The sequence below is a fragment of the Psammomys obesus genome, unplaced genomic scaffold, assembly GCF_907164565.1.
Source record: "Psammomys obesus unplaced genomic scaffold, mPsaObe1.curated_primary_1811, whole genome shotgun sequence".
Classification (NCBI taxonomy): domain Eukaryota; kingdom Metazoa; phylum Chordata; class Mammalia; order Rodentia; family Muridae; genus Psammomys; species Psammomys obesus.
In genome coordinates, this window is record NW_026590699.1 from 7,880,656 (window position 1) to 7,906,382 (window position 25,727).

Below are 25,727 nucleotides of genomic sequence, written 5' to 3' on the forward strand. Positions count from 1 at the left end.
CAGTCTAACTCTAAAGTCATGGCTTCTCACTTCTTTTTATCCCTTCTCCAAGTGGTTGGTAAAGATGTAGAGCTTGCTTACCCTATGTTTTCTCTAAAAGTCTAGTAAAACTGTCCTCTAGTTTCTTTTGGGGTCTATTTTTAAAATTCTCTTACTAAGCTCAGAAGAGGGGACCCAAATCTTCCCAGGACCCTGTAGTACCCAACATGGGGCTACCTAAAGTTTCAGGTAACAATCCTGGAAATAACGTCTTGGTGGAATCTTTGAGTTGGCTTTGGGAACTTCCTTCAAGGGCAGCACTTGAGTAAAAAGCATAACAGCTATATACTCTTGTGACCCCTTAATACATATGTGGAGGCGCCAAGTAGTTGGTGGCACTCAGGTAAGCCTGACATCATGCTTGAGCCTCTTTGTCCTCTACTTTAGATCTTCCCTTCAGTCCCTGGAGTCTCTTAATGTGCACTCAGCTAATTTTTCGGTTGAGGGACCTGACTGTCCTATCGATGCTGTGCTCAGTGTCTCACTGGGGACTTGCCTGCTTATTTATCTATCTTATCAGGCTTCAAATAAGTACCAGTTACCAATACAGGCTGAGAATAAGTGCCAACAGCTAAGACTGCATCCATTATGCCCGAAGGAGACTCTGGTGCTTTGGGGTTTGTGCTGCTGGCTCACTCTGCTCTGACTTCTCCTAGTAACTCCAGTTGTGTCACTCAGGGCAATTTAATTAACCTTTCAGTGTCTGGCTTTCTTATCTTTCAGAAGGAGACAGTCACACTGCTTCAGGGATGTGTTTGAGGATTAATTGAGTAGAGGCAGGAAAAGCCCTGCTAATACTGTCGACCACATGAAAGTGTCCAGAATGGTGGCTGGCCTCTGAAGTGATTATGCAGATTTAGCAGAGTTTCCATCAGCCTCTTCTCCCCCCACTGCAATGTGTGCACAGAAGGCTTCAGAGCTCTTAAGACATATCTTTTCATACAGGGTCTTAGAACCAGGAATAGCGTTTGTATTTTTGTAATGCAAAAGGCCAAACTGATGGACAAGAAAGACAAATGACTCCCCACAGGTGTAATACCCTCCTTGGTATTTTTAAAATAGTAAGGCATTGCTAATGCATGCCTAATTTACAACACTTCTAAAAGTACAACCAAACGGGGTGAAAAAGTTCATCTCACATCAGCTGTAAGCATACAAACTCTCCTTAATATTTTAAAGTAAATTTTGACATTGTATCATTTCTTCTGTAGATATTTCCCATACATATCTGAGCTCTTGGGCTTTTACATTTTATATTTTCAAGGAGACCTCAAAGCCATTACACACTGAAATAGAAGTAAATATCCAGTTAGGGTTCAGGCTTTTTTTTTTTTTTTTAATCTCATTCCCCTCCTTAAAATTTGTCTGAGTCAAGACTGTCCACATGGTCCAAGTGTGCATAGGTGTGTCTAGTCCCTAGGTGGAGTGTTTTGAATGAGATTGGTCCCCATTGGTTCATGTATTTGAATACGTGGTCCCCAGTTGAGCTGTTTGGAAAGATCTAGAAGTTGTGGCTTTGTGGGAGGAGGTTTGAGGTTTCAAAAGGCCTTGCCATTCCCAGTAGGTCAAATTCAATGTTTTCCAAGTCACCTTGGCCATGATATTTTATCACAGCGACAGAAAAGTGACTAAACCTGGAGGGTTTGGCCTCTTTTGTCTCTTGTTTGAAAGAACTGCATTGTAAATCCCAAAGAGAAGTGTTCACAGCTCTAAATGGAGCCATCCCGTCAGCTTCTGTGGAACTCTGGGTTACAGACCACCTGTCCCAAAACTCCTCAGCTGGTGAGATTCTATGAGACAGAGCTGTTTCCCCACACTTCTGACTGGAGAAGCCTCACACAGGTAGACATAATTTCTATTCTTTACCAGAAGACAGAGGTAACAAATACACACCCATGAAAATGGAATACGAGGTATGAATTGGGAAGAATTGCTAGTTTTTAACCAAACTCAGGACAATGTGTTCTTAGTAATCTCACCAACCCTGCAACTGTGTTTTCAGTTTTCCACACTGAAAACCCCAGGCCAGAACCACAACAGTGGGAATGCAATTCCTCACATGACATTCAGGCATCACAGCCACAGCGCAACGTTGAAGTCTGAGGAAAAAGCTTCTGTGACTAACTGATAACATGCTGGCACACACGCATTTCACATGCTTGGAGGACAGAAGCCACTACATGACATTCCTCAGTCAAAGTTATTCTACTGACATCACCAGATTCCGGGTACTCGGGAGAACACTGATTCGTATTTCCTTGGCCAAACACACTTCCTACCACACGCCCTTGCTATTTTGCCCACTTTCCTTTGTCTTTTGCTGTGGTGGTGGAGGAATATAGCGGTGTGGGTTTAGGATTAGGACAAGCATCACAGTTTAAGATGGAAGGAAGGTATTCACAGCAGCTAAGCCTGTCAGTCCTCAAGCATCTCTTGCCAAGACCACAGCTCTACACAAGAAGCACAGTTAAAGTGCAAACAGCATCTTCCAGGAAAGAAAATCCACTGCTGTGTGGTGGGTCTGGGTTTTCTTTTCCTCCGAAGTGTTGTTTTGATGTCTGAAGGTATTTTGTGAGGGGTATATTTGGCCAGAAAGGAGAGGTGTTCATCTCATTAAATATGGCTGCCATCTGATTGGTGTCTCATCTCAGTTTCAAAGCAAATTTTTTTTCCTGTGTATTGGGTCCCCTTGACTCTAGAATATGAATATATATATATGAATATGAATATATATGAATATGAATATATATATATTCATTCTATAAGTTCTGTTTCTCTAGAAAGCCTGACTAATATAAGAAGAATACTACAATAGTCTACAGTTTACTGAAGATCAGCTGCACCTCCAGCCTGGTGGGCTGAACAACTACTATATTTTTGGAACGGCTATTAATGGACTAGCCTGTAATTGATCTCTTAGCCTGGAAGCCATTCTAGTAAATCTCCCTTTTCTCTCTCAAAGTATGTATATACACATACACATATGTATGTATATATGTACACACACTATATACATATGCACACATATATACCTGCATACATACATGCTTACTTACATGCTTTTGGTAGATGGGGCCAGCTTCACAAGTTCTTGAGAAATATTGGCTTTTATATAACCACCAGAAATCCTCCCATGGTCCAGACTGAGCTCATTTCTGGATATTCGGACTGCCTTTCTGAGTTTGGGAAATTGGAATTTCTTTTAGACACCAAATTGCAGCCTCTTGTTGATGGCAAATGGCAATGATAATTTCTGGTGTTGAGGGCCATCTTCCTGGATGGTTATACCAGCAATTTTAAGTGTGTCTTCCGCTTTCTGGTGTGGGATAGCCCAGGACTGGGTGTGGCCAGTACATGCATGTATGTTGTCTCTCCCCTCCAGAACCACAAGCTGAATTCATCTTCATTCATTATAAATTAGCCTCAGGTATTCAGAAAACTGGCCCAGACAGTCTCCCTGGCTTTCTGGTTTATGGCATGAACTCAAGATAGTTTCATTTCTTCCTGTGTCTATCCATGTTTCCAGACACTCTGCTTCTATAATAATAGACATGCTTCATAGCTGCTGTAATCACTGTATCTATGTGCATTCAGCTTTTCCAAACTCTGCCGTATGCATCATTCTCTTATGGCTACTATGACTGCTGTGCTTTGTAAAGAACATGGATGTTTGTATGTATAAAGGTAACTTGTCCAGGGACATCTGTCTGGGAAGTGGTTTGACACGTGTAGAATTTAGGATTTCTGACTCCAGCTACATGCTCTTAGCCCTTGTGAATGATCCCACAGTCCAGAGTCAGGCTCACGACACTGAGAGAGTGGCCTTTCATTTGGAAAGCCAACACTCTCCTTTTGGGGAAGTGATGCAAGCAGGGTTTCTTTGAAGGATGACTTTAAATGGACCTATACAGGCCCAGTCAGGTGCTGCATGCCTCACACATTCCACAGAGTCTGATTTCACAACCTGCTTTGACTTTCTCCTCTGAGTAATTTCAACCATTTGTGCTCACATGTCCTGCGTGGGGTTATGTGCAAACCTGGATGTTTAGTTTCATGATAGACCGGGATTCCTTCCTGTGTGGAAACAGGCAGTCCAGGCCAGGCTAACCCCGTACAAGGCCTTGGGCTCCTGGCACTTCTATTGTGTTGATGCTCTATTTACAGGGAGCCTGGGCCTTACATAACCTGTATCTGCCAATAGTGATGATGGCTTTCCTTATATAGCTCATGACCCAGCCCTGTGGTGAGCAATGCCATATGCATTTTTCCCCTTAATCCAAAAATCTTAAATATGCTCCCTGATGCAATCCCATAGATCTTGTTTTGGCATCTGACCTGGAAAGCCTTAGCACATCCAAATATGGATCAACATCCGGTCCATGGTCCCCAGGAAATGAGTGTCACCCCTTTCTCAATCGCAAACACACACAAATCTATAAATTAACAAACAAACCCCATGGAAACTACAGTTCTTTGGGCTCTCTCATATGTACAATTATCTTTTAATTTCTAATTTTAAAATGTCAAGGCCAAAAGTAGTTTTAAAGAAACGCATAGCCAATTTTGATGGAAACATGTGGTTTGCCCTCTTTAGCGTTCATAGTGGCCGGTCAAGGATTTCACGCAGGAACAAAGAGAAGGTACTTTCTTTCAGGATGGAGCCATCTCGTCCTGATGCCATTCACTCGCATTTGAAGGGCTGTAACGTGTACACTGCAGTTGTGGGCAGTGATTGTGTCTAACACTGATAAAAGCATGTTTGTACTCTTGTGATTTTCCATGTAAAATATCCATTTGTAACTGAAAGGGAAGTGGGGGCTGAAAGCTTTGGGGACTGTTGTAGTTGTCTCTCTTGCTTGATCCCGCATATGTGCTTACATGCAGTACCCATGTATCCCTCCATAGAAAGCACCTGGGATGGCTCCCTTCGCACACCAAGTTCTGTGCTTCTTGCCTCCTTGTAGCAATCAGGCTGAAGATAAGTCCCAGAGCAGCTGTAGTTGGACTGTTGTGAAAATGTTCCATGTCATAAAAGATGTCTCTTTAAAATGTCCTTTAGTGGACTCAACATGAAGGGAACAGGCTATGAAATCCCAGCAGCCACAGTGGCTCTGACACGCGCCTTCTCTTGGTCCTCTTTGTGTTTCTGATTCTTCCCAATGGGATCCCAGTTGTATAGCCAGTGTGCTACACATACACATGGAAAGAAAAGGACAAGACATTCCCACGTGGGGTGTTTCCAAAATCTTCCCAAGCCAGCTGGTCCCCCTTTCAGTCTTGCTGGCTTGTGCTTCTCTGCTCCATTAAAGAATGCATGCACTGCACTCGATAGAGCCTGCTGAGCTCAGGCCTTTGTGAGCTACCAAAGGTTAGAGTTTTACTTGAAAAATAATGCCTGGATTAATGCAAGGAACTTGCAAGAAGCCATTCAATTTCCTCAAATCAACCATTCAGATTTGTATGCTGTGTTTTAAGAGTTCCCTGTTAATGAGTGCTTAGGAGTAGTGATCTGTTAGACCCCCAATGTTACCTTGACTAAATCCTGGAGACTCCACAGGCAGGAGTGTCAGGCTAAATCTGGCAACCGCTTAGACAGCCTTAAGAAAGGAGATTGATTTCTAAAGCGAAGATTACACAGGAAAACTGTGCCGTGGACTTTGAGCTTTGAAACCAGAACCTTGAACAGTGGTCCTGCCTTATAGGTCTGTGGTATTACCGCACACATGTAAAAATCTCCAGTCGTGCTCTGCTGTGCCTGCCATGCCCAGGGAATGTTAAACTTGGGGAGGCTTGGAGGAGTGGGTGACCAGAAGAGCAGCAGAGTCAAAGACTGGGGGTGCAATGACGAGAGATGAGGGAGTGATGAGAGATGGGGTCAGTAATAAGAGATGGGGTCAGTGATAAGAGATGGGTGCAGTGATAAGAGATGGGGTACAGTGATGAAAGATGGGGTACAGTGATGAAAGATGGGGTCAGTGATAAGAGATGGGGTACAGTGATGAGAGATGAGGGAGTGATGAGAGATGGGTGCAGTGATAAGAGATGGGGTACAGTGATGAAAGATGGGGTCAGTGATAAGAGATGGGTACAGTGATGAGAGATGGATACAGTGATGAGAGATGGATACAGTGATGAGAGATGGATACAGTGATGAGAGATGGATACAGTGATGAGAGATGGGTGCAGTGATGAGAGATGGATACAGTGATGAGAGATGGTGCAGTGATGAGAGATGGATACAGTGATGAGAGATGGGTGCAGTGATAAGAGACAGGGTTGTGTGAAATGATTTATGTTTTTAAAAAGTTTCTATTACTTTAAAATGTTTCCTAAAGTACATGTTTTCGAAGGAGTACCTGTTAAAACTACAAGTTCATTGGGCGTGGTGGCTCATGCCTGTAAGCCCAGCATCCAGGTGGCCACAGCACAAAGACTATACCGATGGCTGGGACACAAAGATGGTCCTGAGTTTGAGACCAGCCTAGGCCACAGGGTGAGACTTCGTATTAATAAAGCCTCTCTTTCTCTCTCTCTGTGTGTGTAGTGAAACCAAAGACCACTTTTCATTACTTTTCCTAACCAAACACCACTAGAGACACCCATCATGGAAGAAGAGACAAAAGAGTGTAAAAGACTAAGGATGGTCCACGATGTAGAGTTCACACACCCTGGGTTTTCTTTGTTCTGTTTCCTCCTGCACCTTTCATTCTAGACTCCAATACAATTCCCTCTGTAACTCTAGTGTTTCCTCACAGCAGTCTAAAGTCACACATGGAAAACAAATCCTTTGTCACATGTGTGGACATTAAGTCCTGATGACTGTGCCTCTTTATAAACAGTCAGTCTCCGGGTCTCTCTCCTACAATTCCCATTCTGTCAGGTGTTTGTCATGACCTTAGACACCATCCAGAGATTAGGGATGGCTTATTAGGCCAACTGTCAATGAGGAAAATCATTTGTCTGTTGTGTGGCATTTTCTGTTGTGTGGCATTGTTCTCAGCAGGTACAAACAAGCATCTACTCCCCCTTGATGTGGACTCAATGACAGACCAAAGCAGGATACCCCTGAAATTCACCTGGTGAACTACTGAATTTTGGTTACTTATGCAGTATGGGTGAAAGGTTACTTATGGAGCAGAAATGACCCCAAAGAGCTACCCCAGCATGGGTGACAACTCACAAATGCTGGGAACCTGGGGCTTACTGCCCAGCTCACCACATTGCAGGATGTCTCTTCCTGGCATCTGGGCTGCCCTTCCTACGCAGCTCAGCTTGCCTGAAGGTGTGTCTCCCAGCAGTCTTTACTGTATGAGCTTATACAGTAAGTGAACCAGGTTAGTTTCAGGGACTTCCTGAAGCTCTTGGGCTGTTCACTTCCTAAGTTAAATCCTTGCAGGGCGGGATGTTTCATCTCCTTAGAACATCCTGTTTCTAAGGAGCCTTCTTCCAAGATGGAAGATTTTATCTGCGAGGAACTGTCACATCCCTGTCACAGGGAAGTCCTCTGGATACAGGAGCAGGACTACAAGTCTTGAAGATTTAGAGAGATGCAGATGCACAAAGAAGACTATCCCTAGGAAGTGCCGACATCTCTGCTTTACCCCAGTGGCCTCCCAGAGCCCTGCAGTTCTTTCTTTTCTCTCTTCGGTAACTTTGCGCTCGCCCAACTGATGTGGAATGGACTGTAGGTGTTAAAGTGCGGGACAGATGGACTTAGACATGGCCAAGGCCATCAGAACAATATCCAGCAGCTGCCCACAGCACTTCCAGCATGAGCCTGCTCCTGGCCCTTGGTATCTGGTCCACTTTCTGTCGCGGGTTAACTTGTATTTCCTAGCTTTGTGTGTCACTGGACGAATGGATGCTTGGCGTTCCTTCCCACCATACCCTTATTCTGAGAGTCACCGTGTGGCTCTGTGCTGGCAGTCTTTTTCTGTCATTGCTGAGCGGTGCTCTGTCACAGAACTCTCCTGCTGTTTGCCCTGTTACTTCTTGATGGGCACTTGGATTCCTTCCAAGCCGAGGCTACTACCAGTAAAGCCACTTAAGTGTTCATACACAAGTGTCTGCTTTCAATTGCCTTGGTTAAAAATGTTGACGGCAAATGATTGAGTTCTATGATGGGGCACATTTACATTCTCTAAAGCCACCAGATTGTTTCCTAAAGGGGGTAAGGAGAAGGCACACTCAAGAAAGTGTCCTCTGTCAATCCAGGGGACCTCAGTTTGTATCCTAGTGCACAGGGCAGGAGAGAAGCTCAGCAGCAAAGAAGAGAGCATTCTCCTACTCCAGGAAACCCACCATGCAAGTCCGGTGGGTCACAGCCGCCTGCGATTCCAGACCAGAGGGCTCTGACACCCACTTCTGGCCTCTCTGGGCACCGCATTCATGTGCACAAGCCCACACACAGACACGTGGTTTAAAATAAGATGCATTAAAAGCAAATAGTCAAGTGCATGTACTGTGCCTATAATCCCAGGCTCAGGAGCTGAAGACAGGCGGCTCCCGGGAGCTTGCTGGCCACGTGGTTTAACCAACCTCATGAGCTCTGGGTTCAAGGAGAGACCCTTTCTTAAGAAATAAACTAGAAAACAACTGAAGAAGACATCCAAGAAAGACTTTCAGCCTCCACATGCCCATGCTACCACGTGTGAGCACCAGCACACATGTGAGCCTACACACATATACAACACACACACACATATCACACAACACACACACACACACCTCACGGCAAAGCTCAGTTTCCCAACATGTATGTAGGCGGCCTTACACTCCTGAGGGCACTGTGTGGACATTCATGGCCCTCCAGTCCTCAGCACACTGGGTGTTAGTAACCTCACTTCATTCGGCAGCAGGGGCTTGGGGTTAGTGGACAGGGTTTCTGACTTCCCTTCCCAGAATGGCTGATGAGCATCCTTCTGTGTGCCTGCTGGTGAAATATCCATCCAGACTACTATTGTTGCAGAAGGCTCTTGGTTTCTGGTTACCGAGGTTGAGAGCTGCTGGTTAACTTGGGATGCTTGCTGTTTGCTGGCCTGATTGTCACCTTCCTTGTGCTTGTGGTGTTGCCGCTGTGTGCGGAAGCCTTCTTGGTTATCACGCAGTCGTGATGGACCGAGCCTTTACCTGGTGTTCCTCCCTGTCTCTGCTGGTCTCTGTTCTGAAATCAGCCTGCCTCAGAGCTCACACCGCTGCCTGCGTGTCATTCTGATCTGTCTCAGGAAAATGCTTCTCCATATTTCACTTCTAAACCTGTTTATTTCCCTGTGTTTGTTACCTACAGCCTGTTGCTGGTCCTCTATAAAATTTTATGAGGCTGATAATACCCCTCTTAAATTCAGTGTGCTTACTAGCAGAGCTGGGCTAACACTAACTCCCTTATTTCTGGTTTCTTGCTATGGTCCTGTTTTTCCCCCCTTTGCCAAACACCTTATTGCTTGTCCCTATTTTAATAAAATTTGTATATCTTGTATTTCATAAATGAAATATAAATGTAGCTGTAAGATAGAGCAGTGCTCTCTAGATGTGATTCTTGTTTGCTATATTTAGTTGTCTGACTTAGAGCCGATGTTTTTACTCTTATCTGTCGTCTTCAAACACTGTGGCAGCCATGAGCTTCACACAAGCGAAGACTCTTCCGGAAGTGAAGGGCATTCTGCTTCCCTTCTGCCCTTTGTGTTTCTGTTGTCACATGTCTATCATACGTGTGTAACATTTATGGATGGGCACTCTCTCTACATGTTACATGTGTGTTATGTACATATATAACACGTTACATAACATGTTATAATATAATACATATGTTATGTATGCGTTATACATACACACATAAGTTATATTGCTATGTGTTATAGTTGGAGGGTATCACAAGTGTGCCACAATAAGCTTGCAGAAGCCAGAGGACAACTTTTGGGAGTCAGTTTTCTCCTTCCACCGTTAGAGACCCAGGACTTGATGGCACGTGCCCTTACCCACTAAACCATCCTGGCAGCTCGCATGATTCTTACCTGCACTTTTTTTTTTAAATAATTGAAAACAGTTCAGCAGCTATGCAGAGAACATCAAAATTTCATAATTCATGTAATTTATAAATTGACAGTCATATAGTAACAACTTGAATAGCAGACAAACAAGTAAAAAAAACCTATTTATTTGGGGGTCTCAGGGATGAGAAATATGTTTGAAATTTTTGAAATTTTTCACATTTGAAAAATTGAGATTCTCAGAGTAGTGAGCTATGAAACTTTAGAGTTTATCTTCTATAATTCCTATCCTCCTAGCCCCAAACAGCCAGCTGCCTTCTCTAGTCCTCTAGGGATCAGTGTCTTGAATCCACTGTGGTTTTTGAGTGTATGTGTGTGTGTTTTGATTAAGTAAATCCAGACCTTTACCCTTCAGTATGAACACAGTAGAATTTTTTTCCTATGTTGAAGTTGACATTCATAACTTTGTATTTGATTTTTTTTCCCTTCATGGTTGGCTAGTCCAGAGCTTCCCACCAACATATAGAAAACAAGACTGTGGTGTAACAGGTTAAGTCATAGATAAGTGAAAGAGCACTAGAGACCATAGAAGACCCAGTCCTACTTCCCGGAGGATGACTCCCCTTCAGCAACACAGCTAATGGAGAACTTATTAGCTTATTGTATAAGAAAAGGACAGAGGAGATCTCAAGAAAGTAAACATTATCACATGTGGACTGACATCACTGTCAGGTGGAAAGGGAGAAGTATCTAATGACTCTGTCCTGTGCTCAGAGCTATGATGAACAGAAGTCAGTGGCGGTCTGCAGCAGACAGAGATGCCTCATCTTTGTACGTTTAGAAGAGAAAAGGGGGAGGGGGTATGGAGAGGATGAAGAGGGGACAGGCCACTGAAGGTGAATTTAGATCCAACCAAGAGATACTTCTTGAGTAGGAATTTTGTTGTTACAGAACTAGTGTTTTGGTGGAATATTCTCCAAGCTGGGAGAGCCTCAGCCCTGCTGCCTGTGTACACACATTCCCGTGGTGAGCCTTTTGTTTTGTTTTGTTTTGTTTTAAAGAAATGTTATGGGAACATGTTTTTGTTTTAATCCCAGGTGTGGGGTATGAGGCTGCTTCAGACTGTCGACAGCCGTTGACTATGATTTGCCTCATGTTCTAGCAAGGGTGTGATTTTGTGTTTGTTTTTTGTTTGGAATTCTGGGTACTCTTCAGAGGGTATATAATACCCAGAGCCCAGAAAGGTAAGGTGCCTGCTGCTCCTCCTACTGCTGTTGCTGATTGCTGTTTGTTGCTAGTTGCTGGTTGGAGATATCCTGACGATGAAGATCAAATTCTCCTCAAGAAACTCGATGCCCCCAATCAGCAGAAAGTAGTGTAATGATATTGATGCTCCCTTCCCCTCTAACCTTCTTCCTCTACTACTAGTGTTGGGGGGTTGGAAGGGATAGGGGTGGTGTAGGGAGGTAGGAAAAGGAACCTAATAAAGCAGCCAAAAAGTCTGGTTACACATCTCCACATGTACTTGCGTTCTGTTGGGTGTTGGTCAGGAGGCCTGTTTCCCCACCTACTTCTGCCTCTCCGGAAGAACCATGGACCCTCCAAAGTGAAGGGCACTCCCACTCCTGCTAACACCCCCCCCACACACTGTGTAACCACCTGTGGCCAGAGCAGCTGGTCTCTTCCGTGGTCACAGCTGCTTCCCCTGTGCCTCCCTGAGGTTGGATGATCCCAAGGTGTTTGGATGCGTCCTTTCTTGTGAGTAGAGCAGAAGGGAACAGAGGAAGAGTGTGGGAGAGAGCCCCTGTAGTTCCAGCCAACCTTTCTTCCTTGGGTGTCCCAGGTGCCCTGGTAACTAAAGCCCAGACAAAAAGGCAGACACATCACATCGGCCTTCTTAGAAATACTAATAATCTCAGGGATCCACATCATAAGACTAGGTCTTATTCCTGAACACTTAACTGCAATGCAGAGTGCTGGGAAAAAAAAAAAAAAAAAAAAAAAAAAAAAGCCAGTGTGGTGTAGAAGACAGACAGGAGAAACCTTAAAACAGACAAAGATTCCAGGAAATGGGGAAGGAGGGGCTCAGGGGGACTGTGTGCTCTGTGGAGCTGTTTCAACCCACGCTATTCTTCTAAGGACCTGAGGACACTAGAGAAGAGATCTGCTTTTCTTTTTACCTTTCTTCCTTCCTTCCTTCCTTCCTTCCTTCCTTCCTTCCTTCCTTCCTTCCTTCCTTCCTTTTTTCATGTCCTTGTCCCTCTGTCTCCCTCCTTCCTTCTCTCCTCTCTCTTCTCTCTTCCTCCATACTATCCTTTTTATTCCTCCTCTCTTCTCCTTCCTTTCATCCTTCTTTTCCTTCTTTTTTTTTCCCTTGGGCATTTGCTTCTTTAGATTAACAAAGGTTTGCTGAAGATGGTGAAGTCACCCTCTGCTAACCATGTTTGCTGCTGAGAAATTTAAATACACGCTCCCACTAGACCTCACAGTTATACGTGGATGAAAGTTTCCCAGCCATTCCATTGTACATTTTCCCACTGGTTTTCTGATAGAGTATTTGGGAACTCCGAGTTCTCTGGTTTCTAAGTCTCCCTGGAAGCACTGGCCCCATGCTCCTCCTTATCAGTGTGAGTCAGAGATGAATCAGAGTACCCATGTGGCTGGAGAATTAGAACCTGCACATGTGGCAAAAGACGTAAAGACACTGCTCAGCAAGCAAGCATCTCAGTGTGATGCACTTGCTGGAGACGGGATATTTCCATTCTCGTGTGGTTCTGGAAGCCACCCGGGTTATTAATAGCCATGGGGACAGGACTGTGCATTATGCTGCTTCCTTGTCGATGGCACAAATGTCAGGCAGTGGGGGCCATGACACGGAAAGCATGTGAGCTGGCTTTGTCTCTCCTTTCTCCTTTTGAGGCTTTTCCATCCTGTGTGCTTTTTAACTACTGCTTTTGAACAAACTCAGTAGGGAATGAGAAGTTAAAAAAGTGTCCAAGAAACATATTATTGATGACCCATATTTGATTGAAGTAAGTGAACATGTTTTGTCCTAGGGAGTCCCTAGCTTGGCTCCCCTACATTGGCCACATCCATCCAAAACAATAAACCCACCCCCTCTGAACTGCAGATGTTAGATTGGAAAGGTTGTATTTGCACAGGCTAGCCTCAGATTCCTATCTGACCTAAAAGAGAGCAACTTTGCTGTTCGTGGGGCAGAGATAAACTTGGAAAGGTGACAATGACTGTTCTCAACAGAGACAAGGCTGGCCCCAGAGAAGGGGAAGTGAATAGCTGGGTGAGATGACCAAAGGCTAGCACCTTCCTAGATGTTTCTGTGTGTTGGTCATTCAAAGGGGCATTGTGGGTGCTATTGCATCTCCCAGTAGAAATGCCAGGTCTCTACAGATGTCACACAGTGTCCCTTATACAGTGTCCTCCACAGTCAGTGTCTCCTTCAATTTTCACAGCAGCAGCTCACAGACAGGGGAGGATGCATCTTGCATTTTGCTTTGTCATTGCTTCGCTCTAGACTCCTAGCCTCTGGGTTCTGGCTGGGTAATTGATGCACATTTCTGGGATGCCCAGGATCTCATGGTCTCATGACTGGAACTCCAGCTTGCTTTTGAGAACTGGGCCAGCTGCACGCTTTCCCCATGGTGAGTACATACCCATTGTGATGAACAAGGGACTTGAAAGAGCTATGGCCTTTTTGTAGTTACTGAGGTGCTCTTACAAGTATGAGGCCTTGTATTTTCTTACAATATCTTGAGGAGGGGAGATTGTTATTGATAAAATATCAAAATTTGGAGTTGGCTTAGCAGTTAACAGTATATATTGCTCTTTCAAATGACCTGTGTTCAGTTCCCAGGACCCACCTCAGGTGGCTCAGAACTACCTGTGACTCAGTCTCCAGGGGATATGACACATCTGGCCTCTGAGAGCATAGACAGACAGACACACACACACATAAACCATCACACCCTGACCTGAACAGAGTTATCTGTCTACCGCTCCGTGGGCTTTAGTGTGTATTTAAAGCACATAGTAGGACATCTGCTCACACCTTCTCCAACACACTGCTCTTATGACTTCCCTAGATTCCTTAGGTTTTTCATTCATAGTTTTTACTTGGTTTTAGGTTCCACAGGGCCTTCTGGCATCCCACAGGAGAAGCTGCTTGTGGGAGAACGTGAAAGAGGTGCTGTGCTTCCTGCTCAGCGACCCTCGCACGACCTTGTCTGCAGGGAAAGCTGTGGGACTTTGCTAAGTTCCATTCAGACTGCCTTCTGCTCCTGATTCTCCTCGGGCAGGGCTGACCCCATCTGGACTCGGTGGAGGGTGTCTTCCAACTTCAAGTCAGTTTTTATTCTCCACCCAATAAGCACTGGTGTCAGCTGAGCCGTGGACCCAGGCTTGTATTTCCACCTTTGTTTTAGAAATATCTGGATTTATTCTTAAAACTTCCAGTTTTCCTCAAATGAACTTCCTTCTTCCTCTGGCCAGACCTGTGCTCTCAGTTAAGAACACTGTTCCTCTTATGCCTTCTGCTTGGGACAGCAGCTGCTGGCTGCTCTGCCTCACTTAATCCAATCATGATACAAGGAATGTGCTCCAGTGACCTATGTACGCTCGCCTTCTGGCCCCCAGCTTCCCCTTCCCATCTCCATCCCTCCAGCCCAGTGTTCACCATGAGTGGCTGTGCATAGGCTCCTGCACTTTGCTTATCACTGTGTTCTGTGAACCTCATTTTCCCCCCGGTGACACTGAGCAGGTACAGTCACGTTTCTAGTTCTTTACATGAAGATTCTCTGAAACCATGCAAAAATCAAACTCTACATATCCCTTCCTTGGCTATTTAGAGACCCCAGACAATTAAGTAATAAGGTTGTAATGATATAAAATGAGGGCAACTGTTGTACTTACAAACCACTGTCTCCAGTCTCTTTCCCCTTGGTGTGGACCTTCACTCTGAGAGGCTGACATAACTACTGAGCCTACTGAGGCTCATGACCAAGGAATGGCTTCCCCAAGCTCCACTCCCCACCTTCCCACACCCAAGTGAATGGAGGCACACTAGGTTTATGTTCTTCCTTCTCTCACCCTTCCGTAAATGAAGATCAATCCCTGGAAACATCCTGGCATTCTGGAGTCCGGCTTTGATTTTACCATACAACTCTGCGTATCAATTTTGTGTCTCCAGCCTGTGTGACTTAGTTGGATTAGATCTGCAGTCTTTCTTTTCTGAAGGTAAGCTGTGGGTGACAATTTCTGTAGGATTGCTCTTCAAATGTTTACAGGACCAGTCCCCACAGCTTGTAGGAGTCTTGCTGGTCAGTGATGTTTGCTGTTGACATTCAGTGAGGGCCTTCAGCTCAATTCATGGTCTCTCTGGCCAATGGGTGAATGCTGTATCCAGAGTTATGTCCGAGAAGCAGGTGTGTGTCTCATCTCTAACACCACAGCACTGTTGCTGACCATCTCCATCCTGTATCGGTAGCACCTGCTTCTCTGGTGAGAACCCAGTCCCAACCACAGCAGCGTGGTTCTCATTAGTCCTAAATGGTCAGAACCAGCTTCAGAGTGACCTCAACCTGTCATTAAGAGTCACTCAGCTGCAGGGCTTAGGAACTGCATCCTCGCAAGGATGTAGAGCCGGGAGGCCCTTCCAAAAGCTGCACGGCTTCATTTCTTTCCTATCAGATATGCTCAGCAGTCTGGCTGGGACCTCAACTCAACTGGGTCTGTTTATTTTTAAGGTGGGGGGTTTACTTTTTTATAGCAACACGAGCAAGATATCTGGATTGCAGATTCAGTCCTTGTTCTGAACTCACGTGGTATTTGTGAACTGGTATTTATAACTCACTTTTTCCATTACCTCCTCTGCGCTCCTCTGCCCTCAGCCAAGGGGATTCTTATCTAGTGGAGAGTTCTCAGTCTCAATTTGTGCAAAGTCCGAGTTCAGCTAAATTGTTAACTCATGCTGTCTAAAAGATGTATAGTAAGTTTTAACTGCAGGATTCTCTGAGCCTCAAACTCCATACTCCTGGCTCATTGCCTTTTTCCTTGGTGAGGCAGGCACCTGGCTACTCATAGGGGCTCCAAGGTTGGTCTTGTGGATCTAGAAGTCACACAGTCTCGGGGTCAGTAGGGCCAGTCTTTCCTTGGATTGAAAGTTCTCATAAGAATAGCACGATTTAAGTGCACAACATGCTTTTGCAGTGAGGCAAAAGAGTAAGGTATTTCTTTGTTCTCTTCTTGCATCGTGTGCTCATGTGGTCTCTATTAAGGCAACTGCATTTCATCGGGTAGTGCCCTTCTTTCCACATGGCTGCTCCCCTGGGCTGGTGCCAGGTCTTCAGAGGAGTACCTCAGCACCCTCTGAAGCCCAGACACATCACAGGGAAGGAACCTATGAGCCATCACCCACCGCCATTTTGCTTCCTGAAGGACTGAAGTTGTAGGTCAAAATTTTCTGGGACACTGCAAGTTCAAAGCACTCTAGGATTTTAATGGACAGTATCCTGAGAAAAGCTTGGCAGGAAGGGATGATAAGTCCATAGCCAGAATCCAAGAAGAGAAAGCCCCTCTGTGGTAGCCGAGGTCTGTGGAGACTGGTCTTCCGTGGGCACTGGCTGGTGCAGAGGGTGGCTGAGTCCATCAATGAGGTCTCCTTGGTAGACAAGACAATCAGAAGATGTAACGGGCTCATCTCTATATCAAGCTCATGTTCTACACCTGTCTGTGTTGCCATGACCTCTTCTTCCAGGAGTCCTTTGAAAATTTTTAGGGGTAGCAAGCAAACCAGGTGGTCTGGTACTCACAACATAAGGGTGTGTTGCTTGCACCCTCCAATGCAGGCTCTTTCAGGCAATTTCCCCTTGTGATCGGCTTCTGAAAGCCTCTTTTAGTTCTCTTAGCAAGATCCATCTTCCTGGGACGTTTCCTCCATCTCCACCTTTGCCCATCTGAGATGCTCTCTGTTGCCCAGGAATTCCTGCACATGCCTAGTCCTAGCTCTGATTGCCTTTCCCCTGGCTTGCCCCCCTCCTTGAGAAACATGCAAAATTCTGAATCCCTGACCAGGATTCCAGCAACTCCAGCCTTTCTTAGCTTCCAGTCAGCCTGCTCTGGAGGCACAAAAGATCCACAAAATAAATAATTATGCATTACAAGCATCTGACAGAGAATGATAAATACTACAGAAAACAGCTACGTTTAAAGGAAGGGATGCGGGGAGAAATCACAAGGCTGATTAGAATGGCCAGCACATGCTCTCTTGGCAAGGTGGAAATAGTAACTACGCATTAGCAGAGGATAGTCTAGAATCAACTGCTGTCCCCAGCAGCAGCTGCTTCCAGGGAGCTTTCTACAGGGCTGTGGGGACACTGATGGGGGTTCCTGCCTTGGGAGACTCTGGTTGCCTGGTCCAAGGTATACTAATGGCATTAGGGTTTTTGAGAGTTTCCTAGTTTAAGAAACTGTTAGAGAGGAACATTCCCTAGAGAGGGCTCTGGGCCTCAGGTGAGGAAGAAATGCCTTCATGAGAAAAAAATAAAAAGAGCTGGGGCCATGGTATCAGGGAATGGAGATTAAAGGTCTTTGAGAAATTAGGGATATTAGTTTATTCCTTTTTAATCATTCTAGTTTTGGGGTCTCTCAGTTTGGTTACCACCAATCTTAAGAGCCCCATTGGCCTGAACACTACAGGCTTGGGGGACAGAGGCTGATTTTTGAACCCAGTAGCCTTCGAGCTGTAAAAACCAAAATCTCACAGAGGTAGATGTTCGCTGACATCCCACCGATAGAGGGTAAGAAGTCCACGCTTGCCTCTCTACCACTGTGGTTTTCAGGACGTCCTGACTACACTGTCTTCCTCTATGCAGTGCTTCTCTGTGACAGCTGCTGAGGACCGAAGCCAGCCTTTCCCTCAGTGGCTACCCTATTTTTCAAAAACCAACAAACAAAAAACCAGAGACCAATATAAGGCCTGCGTTTGTCGCTGGATCCCACAGACGCACCAGAGTCCTCTCCTGTGATAACATCAGAGACTGCATTGCATTCATACTTAACCAGGGCAGATGATCCCCAGATGCTTCCCGTTCCAGAGTCTCCTGTCTGACACACCTCTCTGGACCCCATCACCATGTTCAAGCTGAAGAGACACATTGTGCCCATCTGTACAGTTCCTGCAGGATAATGAATGGCTGTGGAGGAGCTCAGTGGGACCTTGAAGAAAAGCCTTTAGCTCTACAGAAGCAGCCTGTTTTAGGGATGTGGCATTCCACCAGGAAGATGGAATTTTCTTCCTGCTTCCTACACAGCAGGAGGACAAGCTCTGAGCAACCCCCCACCTGTCTGGTTGGAGAGCTGTCACCAAGATAATCTACGCCTACCAGCCTTGACATCTCTTTCCCTGGATGAAGATTCTTCTCGTGCTAAGCTATTGGGTTGCCTTTTTTCCAGTACTTCCTGAAACTTGATTGTGCTTTTCCTCTTCACTTCTGGGCAACTGAATTCTCTCTGAGGGTCGAGAGATCCTTGATCCAGCACAGCAAGAGGCTAGAGGGCTCCTGAGAGTTGTTGTCTCGGCATGTTCTGGATGCTGTATCAACACTACCCTAGTCTGGGTGTTGTATACACACAAGAAGTATGCCACTCATGGTTCTGGAGTCCAGGAACTCCAAGATGGAAGTTGCAGGCGATCCTGCTGCCTCCTGAGAGTGCTGTGATGGATGTGTGCAGCCTTGCTGCTGGCATCTTGTACATGGCAGAAGGAACATGGTCTTTCCCTCTTTAAAACATTACTAACTCCACTCATGATGTTAGGACCTTTAGCAATTGGCCATTTCCCAAAGAGATTCCCTCGAATACAGTATTAGCTTCCAACTTACCAACTGGAGGCCAGGGCACAGATATTTAGACTACAGAATGGGGGACCACTTACCTCCACTGTCTCTGTTGTAGAAAATGGGAGGTGCCTGGGGTCACAAGCTCATCTCAGATAGGCACCTTAGGAACTCCCAGCCCCTGTGCCTCCATGGCTCTCCTCTGTACATACAGGGCATTGTCATTATCACCTCTGTTTTTGAAGCTTTTCCCCTACACTTTCCTGTTCATTGAAAGTCCTATATAATGATTTAAGGGTTAAAAAGCCACTTATCTTCAGAGATTTGGGATGGTCATGCTGCTGTAAGTGCCAGAGTCTACATGCTGAAAATTTCCCCTTTCCTCTTTCTCTCTCTTCCCTACTCTCTCTCCTTCCCCCACTTACCCAAAAGTTTATTCAGCCATTATTGATGCACAGATATCCTCTGTGTGCCAAGGACTATTCTGGAATTTGGGGAAGATGAGGTTTTACAAGTCTTCTCAGTCTTGAGGGGATGACAGAAATTATGCTATCAGCGGGAAGGTGCTGTAGGGAACGCGTATGAGAACTTAGAACTTCCTACATGCTGAGAAACATCATTCCTCAGTTTTTGCTCACCCTTTAACAAATGATCCCTGTGAGCCAGTACAAATGTGATATTAGAAAACGCTTCATGACCTCTTCAAGAAAAATCGGGTTTCACCTTCATCAAACCTGGTAGCGTTGCTTTAGAGATAACTGTGGGACCTTCCTAGCATCTCTCCTCCCCACTGTAACATGACCTTCTAGAAGTAGGGACTGTACCTGTCAGACAAGCAGATCCAGCACCCTCGCCACTTGCGCAGAGGGAACATCAGAAAGACAAGACATGCGGATCAGGGTCAATACACGTGCTTTGGGTGTCACAAAGGAAACTTCCAAACTCCAAGTGGCAGATCAACTGGCATTCTTTCCTCATAACAGCTGCTCAGCTCAAGAGAGTGGCAGCAGCTCCCAGCAGTAAAGGCCAAAGGAGCCTAGGCATTCTCTAATCAAGACTCTTCAGAAGTTAGCCTGGTCATAGCAAGACAATCTTACCGAACATGGTCACAGAAGACCAACCGCAGGGGTCCTGCCGTGTGTGTCTGCTCCTCCAGGCAACACATGAGCCGCCTTGTCCCAGTGAAGTAGAATGTGTCCCTCAAAACAGGCTCAATATCTTCTCAGAATATCGAGGGACCCAGTGTTTGTCAAGTAATGACTATACATCACGGACAAAGACGGGAACATCTTTGTTAAAATATTAAAGATCAAAAACTCAAGTTGAAATTGGTTTCTGTTTTCCTGTGGAGCTTTGGTCCTTCTTTGGAATATATCGATAATGTCATTCTCTTCCACTTCTTTAGACATTACACAGGAATGGTGGCATTAGGAGATTGTGAGCGCCCTGGCTGCCCTCTCTGAAGCAGCCACACTCTCTGGGGCTCTGGAGCAAGGCAAGGTAATGCCTAACTCAAAGGCACTGAGGACGTGGGGGGCATCCCCATTCCACCACAACAATGGGATGGAGGCATTACTTATTCATCTTTAATTAGTTTCCTGTAAGAAACTCCTACCATTGCCATGTCTTGGTTCACTGCATAAAACCCAGAGGACAGTCTCTTGTGTTGGGGCACACACAAGTGACATTTAAGTATAAATACACTTCAAAAACCCTGGAAATTAAACAGATGACAGATGTATGATAGCTTCTCATAAAACTCACCCTTTGAAAATGCCATCTTTAAAGTTTACAATGCAGGCTGGATTTTAGAGGCATCTGTGCACACCATCACAATGGAACCTCGCAGGGGTATGGAGAACTTAGGCAAAGCGACAGGACTACAGAAGTGATTCTTTACAGTATGCATCTTGGCTCCCACAGTGCTCTGCCTTCTAAAGGGATCATTGTCACACACAGGGACACCTTGCAGAGCAAGCCATTGTTCACCGTGGAATTTTATATGACCGTCATTGCTTATGAATAGGATGTAGGGGAAAGAACGAGGGTGGAGAGGCTGTGTCCAGGTTTTTGAACACTGAATGTCCCATTCTGCACCCTGCAGCCCCGTCTGTGCTTGCAGGCAGTTTGAAAGGTGTAAAACATTCACTAAAATGTATCTGGAACACAGTTTTAATTTTCCTCCCTGCTCAATTTTAGAATGCTTTCAATCAGAATTGGAATTGAAATCAGTCCACTAACTCCTTAACAAAAACTTACAACTGAAAGTTGGTGGGATAGGGTTACAGCTGAGAGTGCACAGGGAGGATGAGCTAGGCCACTGTGAGGCATCATATTTAACACGTAGATGCGTGTGCGTGTATGGAGGCCAGGAGTCAGCCTTTTGTTCCTCAGTGGTGCCCACCTTTCTGCAGTTTCTTCTTTGTAATGGTCTCTCACTGACAGGTTGTGGTGTGCAGCCAGTGAGACCTGGGGATCCTCCTGCCTCTGTCTCCACAGTCAGGACTTGAGTTACGAGCATTCGCCACCACGCCAAACTTCCTTTACACAAGTGGCAGGCGCTGGAACACAGCCCTCCTGCTTGTGTGGCAAGCACGCGACCTACTGCTCTACTTCCCCAGGCCCCAACCTTGGCACCAGCATAGAAATGGGGCTTGAAGTCAGCGCCCAGCTGGAGTCCGACAGCCACAGAGTTTGGCAGAACTCTGGCCACCATTCTAAGCTAGGGAATTTGTAATATATTACTTCTGTGCAAACAAAGTAATTAATATTTCTATGGGAAGTCCTTTCACCAATCTCCGGTTTTAATTGGTTGTTACTTATTGAGTAGATTTATGTAATCATAATTTTACTAAATTAGATGCCACTCCTTAAGAATAGTAATGAGGGATTTTTTTTACTCTGGAAAATATGTTTTAAGTCATCTTAACCCAATATAAACATTTTGATAGTAGTTTTTAGAGGTCCCTCATAAATATTTTTAAAAAGCAATAGAGAAGGTACTGTGTGAGCATAGCATCATAATTCTTACCAATTATATTGCTAAACACAAGGTTGTAGGCCTAATAATATATCATAATTCATACCTTATGGTCTGGTGGCAATTAAAATGCCATCTTTCCTTGCAACTCTGTGTAACTGAATATTACTTGTGTGAAATAATGGTCAGGGCTTTATTATCCGGAGTGCTGCCTCTGTGTACTTACTTACATTGCTACCCTCATTACAGAGCTGTGCTTAGGTCTTCCAGGACACACAAAGAACTGGACTTGTTCTCAGTCATTACGGCTCGTAATTATGGATATTACGGTGCCGGTGCTGGTGACCTGCTGTAAGCTCTGTGGTCTCAATCACACTGTGCCACGCAGCAGTGAACGCACAGGTCATCGCTCTCCTCAGTTGACGAGCAGACAGCCAAGCGCAGACAGGCTGCCGCGCTAATGGAGGAACGGGCAGTTATTCTAAGAGGTGTTGCTGCTGGCCTCTGCAGGTCAGCGAGGGGCCTCTGCAGAGACCGGCTGGCTCATGCTCGGTGGGGCCCGCAGCACTGCAGCAACTGAGCTCCTTGGGTTGGACAGGTCTCTAGGCTGTACCTGGCTAAAGAGGAGGCAGTGTGATTTGGACCACAAGCGTCTCATCTTCCTGTAAGGTTGCCATACAGCGACCCTGTAACATAATCTCACACAGTTTGTACATTTGGAAAAAAAGTCACTCGGAGGGTTTTTAAAGCTCTGCTTAAGTTAAGATGTTCACCATGTGGAGAGTCAAGTTGAGTGCCATGCTGGAATGAGAGAAATGAAAACGTGATATTATTTTGAGAAGCTCCATTAAAAATTCTGAACTGTAATTTTAATGTTAATGTAAGAATGCCCGCACTGGCTTTATGAGTGTCCGTCAGTGCCGCTAACTGAGCCTCTGTGTGCTTTCCAAGTTGACACTGCAGCTGAGACCTCAGTGTGACAGCAGGAGGAAGTGAACCTTTGGGGATGACAAGGTCATGAGGACAGAGACAGCTACCCTGTGGGAGACACTCCAGAGGCCTTGCTGCCTCTCTCCCTTTTCTCAACCATGAACGTATGATGAGAAGATGGCTGTCTGCAAACCAACAGTTGTCCCTCAGCAGACATTAGCTCCCAAGGGAACTCAGAGCTTGGCCTCTATGGTAAATAAGAGCACTGAGAATCAGCATTTTCTAGTCCAGCCCTCAGGGTAATTTTCTGGACAGCACGAACAGTTCATTTCAGTAACAGATTTCACCTCAGTGCAGCCTGGGCATTACACAGGAGCGGTGTTGACAGTTTGTGGTCTACACTGGCTGAGGTCACTGGAGCTTCCAACTCAGCCCAATTGTTAGGAGTTTGCAACAACAAAGTGAATAAAGTGTAATTAATAAAGAATTAAAAAACAAAGAGTTTGCAGTATACTGCGACTGATGGAAACCAAAGTTTTGTGTCAGTGAGGAGCTGCCTCCCCCGCGGCCTATGGGCTGGATTCAGAGATAGAAGTGAAGAGATGTTACAAGGGTTGGCTGGACCCGGCTAGGAGCAAGCTGAGCACCTTCTTGGCTTTTGGGGGCGGATGTGGGTGAGCCATGATGTTTCACTCTGCCTGCTCTGATGTTCTGGAGAGGCTGTGGTCTCCAGGTGAGCTAACTCTTAGCCATGATGACTGAGCTCTTGTTGGACAAACTTTTCAAATGCAAAGCCACCAATGCAGAGCCCTTGTCCCAACCACCTCCTTTACTGCAGAGCCAGCTGAATCCAGAGTCCCCAACAGGAGTCAGGGTGGTCAGCTCTAGGCTGCTTGTTGTACCTTGCTTGCTATGGCTCATACCTAGATTGCTTTTCTTAAACACAGTGCACCTTCTTTGTGCTACCAGGTATCTTTTGAGGCTTGCAAATTACTATAAATACCAGAATATGAAGGAAGGCTGGGTGAAAGGCTCTCCATTGCTTCTACATAGCTAACCAGGAGACAAGAATTCCCAGAAGACAGCACTGACCACAAATGACCGAAACAATAGAACGTGGTTGCACCTTTTATTGGCACAGAAGCTCTGCAGTGGCTGAAATGAATAAAGCGGTCCAAGTGGCGGGGACAGCGGCAGGTGGCTGGTGGAGCCACTGCTCGGAGCTCACCGACAGTGGGCAGAAAGACATGGAGAAGCAAGGCCATCACGCGCGACAGCGGGTTGGGCACACAGCAAGGGAATCATGCATGGTTCCAAGGGAGAGCAGCACACTGCTCCATCCCATGAAGCCGAACCTGCTTATCAGTACTTTCGAGTCACCAGCTAGGAACTTGAAGCCATAGGTTTTGAACCATAAACATCCTGTCATCTATGCCAAGCAGAGAAGCTGGGTGGGGATGAGCCTTAACCAATGAATGGCAAAGCCACACGGACCCAAGGGAAAAGCTGGGTGCGGGAAAGTGGGGAGTAACACAACATACAAACTCTAGTTCTTGATCCACTTTGCTATAGTGGTCGGCTAAGGCCAAGGTAACACACAGTCCTCAGGCCTCGAGGGGCTTTGGGTTAAAAGTAAGTATGTGGACTTAAAAAAAAAATCCCTACAAATGTTTTTTTGTTTTTATGTTTGTTTGTTTTTAAATCTATATTCTGAAGAAAGGGAACACACCAGTGGCAGAAAGTTATAAAACACAGTAATAAACATGTAAAACGATCATCTGGTTTGTATTCTAATGACGGACAAACACCTACAGAGAGATGAAACACACGTCCTACGTGCTGCACCGTATGAAACCACTGGCGGGGTAGTGGCCGCGGTGGGGTGGAACAGAGACAGCTGCCTGGAGGACCTCTCCCCACTGCTCTGCCCTGGGACTCATCCTGGTGCCTCTGGCCTCTCTGGCTATCTTGGGAGTGCTGTGGCCCTACAATTCAGTGTGCTACCAAGAAACGGAGAGGGAATGAGCACACACAGACGTGCACACACGGGAGGTCTCGGGTAGTCCTCAGTAGTGTCCTGTGCTTTTGTAGAGATGCCTGGAGAGGGGACCTCAGGCATCAGAAGGCAGCCTCCTGCAGAAGTAGCCTGCAGTCAGCAGACAGCCCAGCCACAGGCCTGCAGTCCAGGCTGTGTCAGATACCGCTGTCCCAGAGCTGGGAAGGCAGCCTCGTGCAAGAGCCCCCCTCGGGCTTCTTTAGGAGCGTGGGCTTCTTGCAGGGTGGTGGTGGAGGTGCACGGGGCTCCGGGTGCTGCAGGGCTTCCTGCCAGCCTTCTCTGGCCTCGCAGAGTTTCCTCCTCCAGTCCAGCAGCTCCTGCAGAGCCACGGTTTCATTCTCGGAGAGCCTCAGCTGATGGATAACCTGCAGTAGGAGAGAAGAAGCAAGGTAGCCCTACATGTGGTGAAGGAGCTGAGCAGCAGACTATGACAGCCATGTCCGGGCGGGAAGGGCAGGGCTGGGGCAGAGTCAGTGGCCTCCCAAACCTCCAGCAGCAAGACCACTAGAAAGAGCATGGATGCATGGCATCAGAGATGGCCTTCTGCAGACGGTGACTCAAGAGGTACAGAGAGTAGTTAGTACACACCACACCTCACGATGTTGCAGAAGAAAGTGGCATCAATACTCCTTGCCTTCCGTGAGTTACAAACGCTACTTTGCCAGCTCCTATTTTCCTCTCATTTAAGTCCTCTATGAATGGATGTGCTTCTAGAAAAAGACTTCTCAAGCTTTACCCCAATGCAGAAACCCCTCATCATTAACACACACATTCAGCAGGTCTACCAGGGTAACAGAGCCCATCCCAGCCACATACTGTAGCCCAACGATAGCCCCCCTACACACACACACACACACACACACACACACACACACACACACACACAC

General features: G+C 46.0%; 1 protein-coding gene across 2 annotated transcripts in view; it reads right to left on the reverse strand.

The window, feature by feature from the left end:
• Positions 1-23,905: 23,905 nt before the first annotated feature.
• Myo16 (myosin XVI) overlaps positions 23,906-25,727 on the reverse strand; it is a 449,864-nt gene continuing 448,042 nt past the window's right edge. For both annotated transcript variants that reach the window (XM_055608467.1, XM_055608466.1), the window contains one exon: positions 23,906-25,205. In XM_055608467.1, coding sequence (XP_055464442.1) covers positions 24,978-25,205 — 228 coding nt within the window. In that variant the 3' untranslated portion in view covers positions 23,906-24,977. The remainder of the gene's footprint in view (positions 25,206-25,727) is intronic.